This window comes from Colobus angolensis, unplaced genomic scaffold (assembly GCF_000951035.1).
Source record: "Colobus angolensis palliatus isolate OR3802 unplaced genomic scaffold, Cang.pa_1.0 Scaffold231, whole genome shotgun sequence".
Taxonomy (NCBI): domain Eukaryota; kingdom Metazoa; phylum Chordata; class Mammalia; order Primates; family Cercopithecidae; genus Colobus; species Colobus angolensis.
Genome location: NW_012115500.1, coordinates 2,769,032 through 2,781,119, shown reverse-complemented (window position 1 = coordinate 2,781,119; position 12,088 = coordinate 2,769,032). Strand labels below are relative to the sequence as shown.

At 35.8% G+C, this 12,088-nt stretch overlaps 1 protein-coding gene across 4 annotated transcripts in view; it reads right to left on the bottom strand.

Annotated features, from left to right (window-relative positions):
- The window catches only part of NKAIN2 (Na+/K+ transporting ATPase interacting 2), a 1,037,556-nt gene that overhangs the window by 708,295 nt on the left and 317,173 nt on the right, over nt 1-12,088 (bottom strand). Inside the window, exon 2 of one of the 4 annotated variants that reach the window (XM_011944460.1) lies at nt 7,880-7,943. The exons of the other annotated variants lie outside the window; for them this stretch is intronic. Within the exon in view, the coding sequence (XP_011799850.1) occupies nt 7,880-7,930 (51 nt within the window). The 5' untranslated portion in view covers nt 7,931-7,943. The remainder of the gene's footprint in view (nt 1-7,879; nt 7,944-12,088) is intronic. 4 annotated transcript variants of the gene reach the window in all.

Sequence of the window (12,088 nt, the reverse complement as noted above, 5' to 3'; positions counted from 1 at the left end):
GGGAGGCTGAGGTGGGCAGATTACCTGAGGTCAGGAGTTCAAGACCAGCCTGGCTAAAATGGTGAAACCCTGTTTCTACTACAAATACAAAAAATTAGCTGGGCATGGCGACGAGTGCCTGTAATCCCAGCTACTCGGGAGGCTGAGGCAGGAGAATCACTTGAACCCAGGAGGCAGAGGGTGTAGTAAGCTGAGATCACGCCATTGCACTCCAGCTTGGGCAAAAAGAGGGAAACTCTGTCTCAAGAAAAAAAAAAAAATTGCTGTTCAGAAGGAAAAAAGAAATGAGTGACAAAACCTTAATGCCATTTGCTGTTGTCCTAATTCTGGAGTAGCAAACTCAAAAGTCTTCGACTGAAGGTGGTGATATAAATGTGTGAAACAATACATGTGAAACATTGATGTCCTTGGTGAAAAAATGAAGACATTCCAGTAATAGCCATTTGCATTTAATTTTTTCAGGTATTATTATGGTCTCAATAGCTTTGTGGGCACATCTGTCCTAATGGGCACCCGATGGAACTCTCAGCATGAATCTTAAAGGGTGATCTACATAGGGTCCCTTTCCCCTCCTTCTTTCCCGTACTATTTTTGGTTGGATTTTCAACTCTTGACAAAAAGATAATTTAATATTTCTACAACATACAAAAATAAAAATAATGACGAAAAGTTATGTTTTTCAATGAAAGAATCTGAAAAGTACTGACAATTCTGTTTTAAAGTCAATTAGCCTGGCAGTAGACTTGCAAGTTAAAGTACAGTGTCGCAAAGGGTGGCTCCAGACAGGCAAGCAGTATTAGTGTCACCTGGAAACTTATTAGATATTCAAATTCTCAGGTCTCACCCCAAGCCTCGTGTATCAGAAACAACCACCTGTATTCCATGTGATTCTGGTGCACAGCAAAGTTTCACTGGCACTTGTTTAAAGGGGTGTTGGGATGATGATCAGAGACATATTCAGACACCCACACGTTAAGTGAGTCTGCAGTATTTTAGTGGCAGTGGTAAGGGAGAAAAATATAACACCTCAAGAAGAAAGATTGACATATTTTATAGATAAATGAACACAGTAATAACCTACATGAATAAATGTATGAATGTCAGCAAGAAAGAAGAACAAGATTAATTTAGAAGTTAAAGATGGAGAGACACAGTTGTGTAAGCTCTGTAAATATACTAACTAGGTTTAAATTCCAACTTTGCTATTTCCTTCCTACGTTAAGCCTCTCTCTACTCCAGTCCTCTCATTACTATAATGAGGAAAATATGAATGCTTAATCCTTGTGATTATTATGGAAATTCAAATAGTTAATATTAAGGGTACACATAAGGTTCTTAGATTAGGCCAGGCACATGACACACCCAATAAATATTAAATAGAGATTAGCTCTATAGTTGCCCTATCAAATTTAGTAGCCCATAACGACATGTGACTATGTAGATTTAAATTTAAATAAATGAAAATAAAATGAAATGTTTCGCTCCTCAGTTGGACTAGCCAAATTTCAAGTGCTCAATAGCTATCTATGTTATAGAACATTTCCATCATCAGAAAATTTCAACTGCACCATAATGCAGGTGTAAGATTTCTATGCTAACAACAGTGTCAGGTGTCCTTAGGTGAGGTGAAGACCTGGTTTGTTAGGAGAAAAATGACTGTCAGGTCTCCCAACTGCCAACATGTAAAACAGAAATCATGGGCGGGGTACGGTGGCTCATGCCTGTAATCCCAGCACTTTGGGAGGCCAAGGTGGGCAGATCACCTGAGGTCAGGAGTTCGAGACCAGCCTGGCCAACATGATGAAACCCCCATCTCTACAGAAAATACAAAAAAATTAGTCGGGCATGGTGGCACTTGCTACTTGGGAGGCTGAGACAGGAGAATCACTTGAACTTAGAAGATGGAGGTTGCAGTGAGCCAAGATCGTGCACTGCACTCCAGCCTGGGCAACAGGAGCAAGACTCCATCTAAAAAAAAAAAAAAAAAAAAGGAATAGCAACCATCGACCTCCTCACTCTCCTGATGGGGTCTTCTGTCTCCTTCTGATACCTTGAAGCCCAGGATGGCAGAAATGTAAACTGAACCTGAGTGTGAGCGTGCTCACGGTGACAGCCTCCTTTGCTGACCAGGCCTGTCCCTCCTGCATCTCACTTAATGAGTGAGTACAAGTGTGGATGTGCCCAGGCTTTTCCCTACTGCTAACCAAACCATCGGCTTCAAAGTCCTCAATGTATCTTTTTCCTCCATCCTAAAATATGGCATGTGAACTCAGTTTGGAAGATTCTAAGTATAAAAGCAAAGAAGACATGAAGCTCAATGTATTCTATTATCCAATCGCAGTTCTGAAAAAAAATTAACTAGTATTTCCATGTGACTATTCTACTGTCATCTCTACTTACGCCTCAAAGTCAAGGCCATCATGAAGAGCGTTCTAAGAATCCTTCTCTATGACCCCTCTTTCTGAGCAATCTCATGAAGCCTTTATACTGGTTAGTCAGGCTTTCTCTCTGAACTGTGACTACACCAGCTCATTTTACATCTGTACACATGCTCATGTTGTGTTTTCGTGCCTGGGACTGCTGCTTTAATTTTCTCTCCACATATCAAAATCTCTCCATCCATGAATGCACAGCTCAAGTCTTACCTGGAAGCCATTTCTGAATAGTTCTTACATCACTGATGCCATAATGTAAGTGTATAACACATAATTCAGACCTTATTTATATAACATTTTCTTACATATAGATAGATAGATATCTCTATATAAATCATATGTATTACTCTAATTCAGAAACATGTCATATCCTTCAGAGCTGCAAAACTGACCTTGATTTTTAAAAATAACTCAGGAGCAAGTCTATTGTGTTGTGTTTTGAGGCAGGGTCGCACTCTGTCACCCAGGCTGGAGTGCAGTGGCATAATCATGGCTCACTGCAGCCTCAACTTCCTGGGCTCAAGCAGTTCTCTCGCTTCAGTCCCCAGAGTAGCTGGGACTACAGATACATGCTACCACGCCCAGCTAATTTTTGTATTTTCTTTTTAGAGACAGGACCATGTTGCCCAGGCCTGTCTTGAATTTTCACCGTGTTGCCCAGACTGGGCTCAAGTGATCCTCCCACCTCGGCCTCCCAAAGTGCTGGGATTACAGGTGTGAGCTACAGTGCCCAGCTATGTGTCTCTCTGTAAAGAAGGATTGGGCAATACTGAATGACTAAATCAGTGTCCTCCAGTAAGGATGACTGGTTCTCATAGACATTTGGAGGAGGTGGCTTTCAATAAGAGCATGGACAATTCATCAACAGTAGATAAAGTTGCAGATAGATGTTTAAATGTGATGATGAAAGTTTGTGAAAGTTTTAGGATACCTTCAATTTTCTCAGCGAGGCAAGAACCAAATTAGCCAAGTAAGAGGGAGAATGAAGGAAGAGATGGCAGAGATTTGAATAATCAAGAAAAAAAAAAGTCTTCTCTATAAGTAGGAAATATAATGGACTAGGGAACTGTGGCATATTTGATACAAGGTGAGGACAAGAGGAAGTGAAAACACGATAGGATCAGATTCCAGGTGTGACTGAAACATTTTTGGAGCTAGAGTATTAGAGGGAGAAAGATAGAAAGATAGTATTGTGGATGGAAATCAGGGAATTTGAAATTGAGAATACAGAGTGGTTGCAGGAAATGATCATGGGCAGGGTGCCTGAGTTAGGATGAAGGACAGATAATTGAAGGACAGTGGGTCAGGGAGGCCCACCTGAGAAGCCAGATAATTAAAATGATCATTTACCACAATGTTGAAATCACCAGTAATTAAAGCAAGAGTAGTGGTGAAGAGGGTGATGATGAGCCAAGAGAGAAACACTTCAAGAACTCTAGGGGAGCGTGACCTGGAAGGGACAAAGGATGGATGATGAGTGAGTTGTGAATGCTCATGAGAATGTACTGTCAGGGGAGAGTAGTGAGGTGAAGTAAAGTTCACAGAAGAGGATTAAAACACAGTAGATTTTTGCCAATGACTATCTTTTGTGTTTTGGCAAAAACTATGCATAACACTTTAAGAACCTCTGAAATAAGACTCCTATAATTCTGTAAAAGGTTCTAGAGCTTGAAACTTCTCTTGAATTGTTACTGCCTGCTGAAGCATAGTATGGATAACATGTGGTTTGGAAAGCAGAGGGGTATATATCTTTATTACAAAATGTAATTAAAAGAAATGTTTTAGAATGCTGCTTTTTATTCACAATAATTGGCCATATTAAAAGGATGGCTCTAAAGGGGAATCATTTGTTCCCTATTTTAATTTTTATCAGCCCATACTTCTCCCTACCATCCCATTAGTCATTTTGACTTAACTGTGTTTGCCTTCTTAAAATATGGAGCAGATAAAAATTGATGGCTCATAAACACATATTAAAGAGTAATTTGAGATTTATAGAAGAGAATAAAGAGGAACAGAGGAATGGCCACTACAGACAACGTTTCGTGCAGGTAAAATGAAATAATCCACATACACAGTGTGAACGCGTGTGCATGTATGTTTATACATGCAAGCCCCCAGAGGGAGAAAGAGGGAACTGACTTGAAACTGAATCCTGGAAAGCTGTTGTAAAATCCTCACAAAATAATCAAACATACTCTTGTATACATTTGTTTATTTATGGAAATGACTTTTATCTATATCCTGTATAGCCACTGTTATTTAAAAATATTTAGACTTGGCAACCCAGCAGGTAGAACATGACTCATCTATAGGTGATGTTCAAATAAGTAGGGGCTCCTGTTTGCAAATATCCATCAAATTGAAAATAGTTTTTCGGTGACACAATGAAATTTGTGCACTTATTCAAATTCATATTTACCTATGACCTGTTATTTGAATAAGTGCAGAAATGGACTCTATAATATTATTAACTCTAGTTACAAGTACATAGAGGAAAAGGTGATAGTGGCAGCACTGAAAAGAATAGCCAACGGCACACAATGATGAAAAGTCCAGATCTATCAACCTCTACCTCCATAATACTTCCAAAGCAAATATCATCTGCATATCTTGACTCAGGAGAACAATATTTACTAAATCATGTAGTGATCCATAAGAGACACAAAGAAGAAAAAAACAATATAAAGACAGGCATAATACTAAAAATCATTTATTTTTAATTCTATTCTGCTATGGTTCACAAGGTGAGAAATGATCCTACATATAGAAATGAGTAGAAGACACCTTTCAAAATTCAAATTTTTATCTTGTTTAACATGTGTCTCCTTTTCTACTGTGCAAAGTATTAGGCTGAATGATTAACATTTTCTAAAAAGAAAAAAGAAGTAGCTATATTAAACTACAGGACTATTATCCATAATAAATAATAGATTTGTCATTTTGAAACTCTAGATACTTTATATGATTCAAGTTCCCATTAACAATTTCCCATTAATGCTGTGTTGTAACTGGAAGAGCAATAATTTATATACTCTTCTTAAATGACATTAAAAATAAGTGATTTATTGAGATAACTACTGAAAATCAAGAAAAGACAATGAAGCTGCATATTGTGACAGACAGTTGCAGGTGCTATAAAATCTTCTCTTTCACAATTATAAATAAAAATAAAACATCTTTTCCAGTGTAATGTTTCAACTGAACTCATGCTTTTTAAATTAGAAATTAATAAAACATGAGATTAATAGGTACCATTATTTTTTAGAAAATCAATGATTGTCAACATCTTCAGACCAAGCAAGTATGACAGCATCATAGCTGCTATTGTCTAGTGTGAAAGGCAGTAATAAAGTAATGCACATAGAGGACTGTGATGGCTCATCCTAAAAGGCCAGTGATATTGATGAATCAGTATCCTGCATTATGATAACAACTGGACAATCCAATTAACCAAAGTCGAGTCTTAGATTTCTCTCTCTCTCAGTGTCTCTTAACATTGATTAGGCAATCAACTTTGTTTTAAAATGCAGTGGTATCTCCTTGCAGTTTTGAGTGTTTCTGAGTCATCCAACTATATATAGGAAAGGATAAAACAGGCTAAAGAGCCCAGTCCTGCCATTTGGTAGTATATGATTCAGGAGGTCAATATTTACTTATAACATAACTAAGATCACAAAGTCATTATGAGAATTAAAATGAGAAGCTACTTTTTTTATTATGTCATCATCCAATCTCAGAAATAGGTTCTATATCATTTTTTTATCAATCACTAGATGACTGATACAAAACTCTGAAATAACAGTCTTAGATATTGTTATGAACATGCAACAAATGCACATCTATGCAAAAACCTCTTAGGATTCATAAAATATCTAGGATATAATATCAGAAAAAGGAAAATTACCAAAAAATAGTATGAAAACAAATACTGTCTCTGGGAAAAATACTGTCCCTGGGAAAAACAAGAATTAGCTACTCCTTACATATTGGAATTTCTTTTTGGTTCCTTTTTTGGTCTCAGTGGCTTTCTCTCTCACCCACATAACCATGTTGTCCTAAGCTCCTGCCTCCTTCTCCCCTGCAATGCTCTAAATTCCATCTTCCTTTCAGGAGCCTATTAGAGTAGTCTTCCATCAGGTAGTCAGTCAAGCATTCACTGAACAACTATTATTTGCACAGCACCAGAAAATTTTAAGGTGAGCTTTAACACATTAATCCAATGGCTAAAGGCAGTGAATTTCCAGATACCTCAGCAATCCGGTAACAGCTTACATTTATACTAGGAATAATTATAAATAACAAAGCTAAAAAAGGGAAACGTATTTTGTAATATGATCCCTAACATTTATCACAATAGAGATTAAAATGATTTATACTACAGATAATTTTAACTAAATTTATTTCTAATCACTTCTTGGCCTTTTGGCTATAATCAAGTGTATTAAATTAATTTCTAAAAATTATATTCAATTCTCTTATTATCTTTATTTCCTTTCTTTTTGTTGTTGTTGTTGTTTTTAACATGAATGTAGAGACCAGATACTTTGGGGGAAGGGAATAATAAACCATCATGCTATGGAAACTTCTTCAACCAGTGGCAAAGACTTAACAGAGTTTTATCAATTTGGACTATCTTATTAAACTTTAAGGACCACAGACTGCCAAGGAAATGTAAATTTCTGACAATGATTTAAAATTATGGGGAGTCATTCTTTTTTCAGAAATACTATGAAATTTGAGGTTGCTATTATCCATTGCAATTTGTACAATTTCCTTTGTTAAAATTTGCAAGCATCTAGGACTATCTGAGCTCATGGTAATACAGCATCACAAAATGCAGTGACAAGTTAGAAATATGATAATTAGGTCTACTTTCCTCTTGTTGAGCTTTATACAACAATAAATTTCCCTTAAAACTATAGCCTATAAAACTTTCCTCTCTGAAGTCAGTCTAATAACATAGATAAATATGAGTCTAAGTTGTATAAAAGCAGCAATTATTTCATTGAATGAAACTATTGAATATATGCTTTCTTATCTATCCAGACTAAACATCTCGTTTTAAAGATAACATGTTCACAATGTTCATTTTGAATGGAAATAATTAAAAATATATATACTAAGTGATCTCAATTTTATATGAAAAAACATATTTAAAGCAAAAGAATGGACACTTCAAATTACGTCATTATAGGTAAAGGTACTATTATGGGTGATTTTAAGTCACCTATTTTGTATCAACATTCCCCAAGTTGTCTTCAATACCATGCATCATTTTCAGAGCCAGAAAAATACATATGATTTATATAAAATAAAACTTTTTTCTGGATGAAAATGAAATAATCTCAGTGAAACATGAACATTGAGGTGTGGTCATGAATTCTTCAAATATATATTAGCCTGTAGACACAAATGGAAAAATATTACTCTGCAAAACTCACGGTTAAGATATTTGTGGGACAATATAATAAGAGATACCTAATGATCCCCATCCATCTTTAGTACCTGTAAATACACCAGAGGGACAAATAAGGCATGATTAGCGGGTGACCCATTTAAAGGCAACCCCAACTAATCCAACAAGGCTTGGAACTTGACCTGCATAATTTAGAGCTTCTAAAATAAACTTCACAGCATGCTAAAATCTTAATTTGCTTCCCAGATCTACCAACCCTTGCCCTTTACCTAGCTACCTGGAAAAACTTAACTTCTCTTTTTCTTTCATTTTATCAACCCCTACATCTGAATAGTGAGCAATGCATCCAGACAGACTTAATCATAAGACACATTTCAATTCTGATAGTTCATGAAATCTGAATGTGTCTTCCAAAAATTGGCATGTTTGATATGCTTATCTTCTTTCTGAAAAACTCTGATTGCATCAATGATGTGTATTATTATAATTAATAGTATCTTGGTATCAATAAAACACAACATGTATGTATACATATATTTAGCTATGTATAGATATACTTATGTACTATATACTATAAATATATACACTTACATACTATAATCATCCATTATGGATGGTGATATTTTACAAATATTTTGTGTATTTATTCTCCATCAACCTACTGGAAAACAAATGGCTTCTTACAACTTACAGATCATTGTTGGACCTCACTGAAAATGATCTCAACACTCTGTCATATTTTTTCCCCTTAATAAATTAAAAGTTTGTACCTCTTGGGCAAAATTATACACAGGATGGCAGAGCAAGTTGAGGAGTGATTACATAAGTTCAAAGGGAGTTCAGGCATATCTGCTTCTCTACTAAGCACTGTTAAATTTCTGTCCGTTTGCAGAAAAGATTTCAGGAACATTCTGTTTAGCTTTTATTGATCTTTTTTGGTCTTCACTCTCCTTAAATATAGAACAGTTTAGGACTAGTCAGTACCCTCAGGGACTGATAAAAGAAATCTGTGCCTTAATAGAACCATGAGTATCAGTTTCTTTAGAAAAACCCTCATCAAATAGTATACCATTTTAAAACTGAAAAGCATCAAGTTTCATGACCTCTTCTTTCTAAATCTTATAAATCGGTGAATCTACTGAATTAACCAGCCATATGTTCTAGCAAATACAATATAAATCTAGCATATACTTTTCTACTTTATTAAGGTTTTATATTTAAAAGCTAGAGTGATTTTCAACAGACAGTTGATATTTATATATCATTACTACAGGAAGAAACACGGTCCAAGATCAATCTAATTTAGATATAATTTGGAGCATATGTTTCCAACTCTTAACTGCACGAAGTCAAGGCAGTGAAATCCAGCAGCTAAGAGTAAGGGTAAAAGACTTTAGTTGTCTTACCTGGCAGCTGTGTGACCAGCAACTTGTTTAGCTTCACTCTACCCCATTTTTATCATTTATGGAAGAGGGATAAGACAATCCACTTTACAGAATTTTTGTGCAGATTAAATAAAATAACCTAGCTAAGTGCTTACCCTGCTGCCTATAAGTATTCAATAAATCTTACCTATATTACTCTTGATACTATTATTATCCAGTAATGTTATAAAGTAGGTTCAATTATCAGGTAATTGGTGGATACCATTTGCAACAAATACATCTAGGATGTTTGTATTAAAATTACAAGATCTATGAGGATTTAAATAGTATCATTTCCAAACCATGTTCCACGGGAAAAATGTGGTCAATAGTTAAGTGGCCATGACATATAGGGCATTAAACTGAAATTTTAAAAAATGTATTTGTTAAAATGAGTTTGAGATTGCTATACAGTGTACTCTTATCTTGGAAACTGAAACTGTTCATTAATATATTAAAGGATAATGAGAGGCCCACAGAAGACACCTGCCTTCTTTGCTTCCCTAAGCATACCTAAGCTTACTTAACTAGAGAATTCCTTTATCACAGAGCTACTAATAACCTCCTGACTTTACGTTACTCTGGGATCCTAACAAGAACCACATAATAGAAGAAAACGAAGCAGACTGGGTATACAAAAGAAAAAGAAAAGATATATACATGGGACCAGGAAGGATTTGTTTCTTATGGACACTACTAAAGCAACACAGCAGGACAAGCCGGGTTGTGAATGCTAGCAGAGCCCAGTCGGAGCTCCAGGGTGACAGGTGTCTGGTAAAAGCTGTGTACACTGGAGGCCACATGCCTTGCTCACATGGACTGTTTTCATCCAATGCAGCAGGCCTAAGGCAGTCAGATCTACTTGTTTTTCTTTTCCCTAAAATATATTTTTTCATGTAAAGCTACCATATTTTTTTTCTCATTTGCATCACAGACACTTATACAGTCCATGTTTCACAGGACAAAGTAAATACTTCTATGGGTTGGATACAGTCCTGTATGCAAGCATTTGGGAGTTCTGGCATGTACTTTAGGACCCAAACTATAATCTATCAATTCATATCAATCATTCATCTAACGGCTAAACATTTTGCCTCGTAGCAACCCTGTGAGGAATAAATTATTATGCCCAACTTCCTGATAAGGAGATTCAGTTAAAAATAGGTGAGAAAAACGTGCCCGTGGGCACAGATCTGGTAGGTAGGTGATCATTCCCAGATGCACATGATTTATTATTATACTTTCCATGAGTCACATATGAACATACATTTCTTCTGGAGAATGCAGAATTTTGGGGCAAGGGGGAAATGTTCCCCGATTAATTATACTCATTCACCCTTCCTAATTCAGAGGTGAGGTAACTCTGGTTAAATTCTTTACTTTTTAAATGAAGACATCAACCACTTTCTGGTTGGGGAGCTATACCCTATAGTACCCTTACCTGGTAATACGATGTCTTTCAGGTCTTTAGTTTCAAAGAAGTACTTGAATTTCTCATCTTTGCTTTCAAATATTTATTTAAAAACTGTTCTGAGAAGTTACAGACTAGATAACTCTCTAAAGTGAATAAAATCCTATTTCTCTAGATCAGATTTGGCAAAGGACAGTCCATGAACCAAATCTGGCTCGCCATCTAATTGTTTAAAGTTTTATTGGTACCCCCATTCATTTCCACATTACCTATGGCTACTTTCATGCTACAAAGGCAGAATTGAGAAGTTGAGATGGAGAACATATGACCTTCAAAACCAAAATATTTACTCTGGCCCATACAGGATGGCTTTGCCAATTTACTGTTCTATATATTCTAAGTTGTTATCGCAGGAACAAAATGACAGATTATAGACCAAACAGAACAAAATGGCAAAATTATAGACCTCTGTCCTCAGAGATCACTGTTTTCAGATGATCACTGTTCTATAAAAGTGCTTTTTACTGAGTTTTCATGTTGCGGTCACCCCTGGGCTTATATTACATGTAGACAATAAGAAAAATGCCTACAATAATTTTTATTGTACTCACTGGAGAGGGTATCATTGAGGATGCCGTTAACCTCACCACAGTGCGTCCTGTGAGAACTGGAATGCAAAAATTGTATTTGTTTCCTCCCAAGGTATTGGCATTAATAGCATGACCACTTCAAATCTTATAATCATTTGTTTTCTCTTCATTTACAAGTGAAAAAATTATTTAAAGACAATACTTGCTATATTCCAATTTACACTGCAGAACATCCCTTTCTACTTTCTAAATTTAATCGCGGCTTCATCTGAGTTTCCTAGGGTTGTTTTCTTTTTATTCTGATTTTTTAATTCATTTTTTGTTATTGCCATGTGTGCATATTTTTAGCCATACCTCCTCTTTTAAAAGTAAGATTGGATATAAATAAATGAGAGTATCAGTTCTAAAGAAAAAGACCTCAATGAAAAGATATTTGAAACTTCTACCTTTGTGACAGGAATCTATTCCTATGATAGCATCATGCCTTATCCCCAGGACTCAGTTTAAATCTTTAGAATACAAGAAGGAAAGAAAATACTCTGATATCATAAAGATCTCAGTTGAAAAAAATCTGTAGCTATCTACAGGGCTATATCTCAAGGAGAAAGAAAACCAGACTCCCTTAGTTTAGTTAGCACATCTTCTAAGGTATGGCCATCTTGTCCCGATAGTTTTAAGAACTTTTACTTAGAGATCAAATGAGATTTAGGATGGACTATATGCCTTAATGGTAGCTTTATATGACAGTGCAAAATAAAGTGAAAGAGGGAATGATGCCAATATGGAATTATACTGATGCAACTAAAATT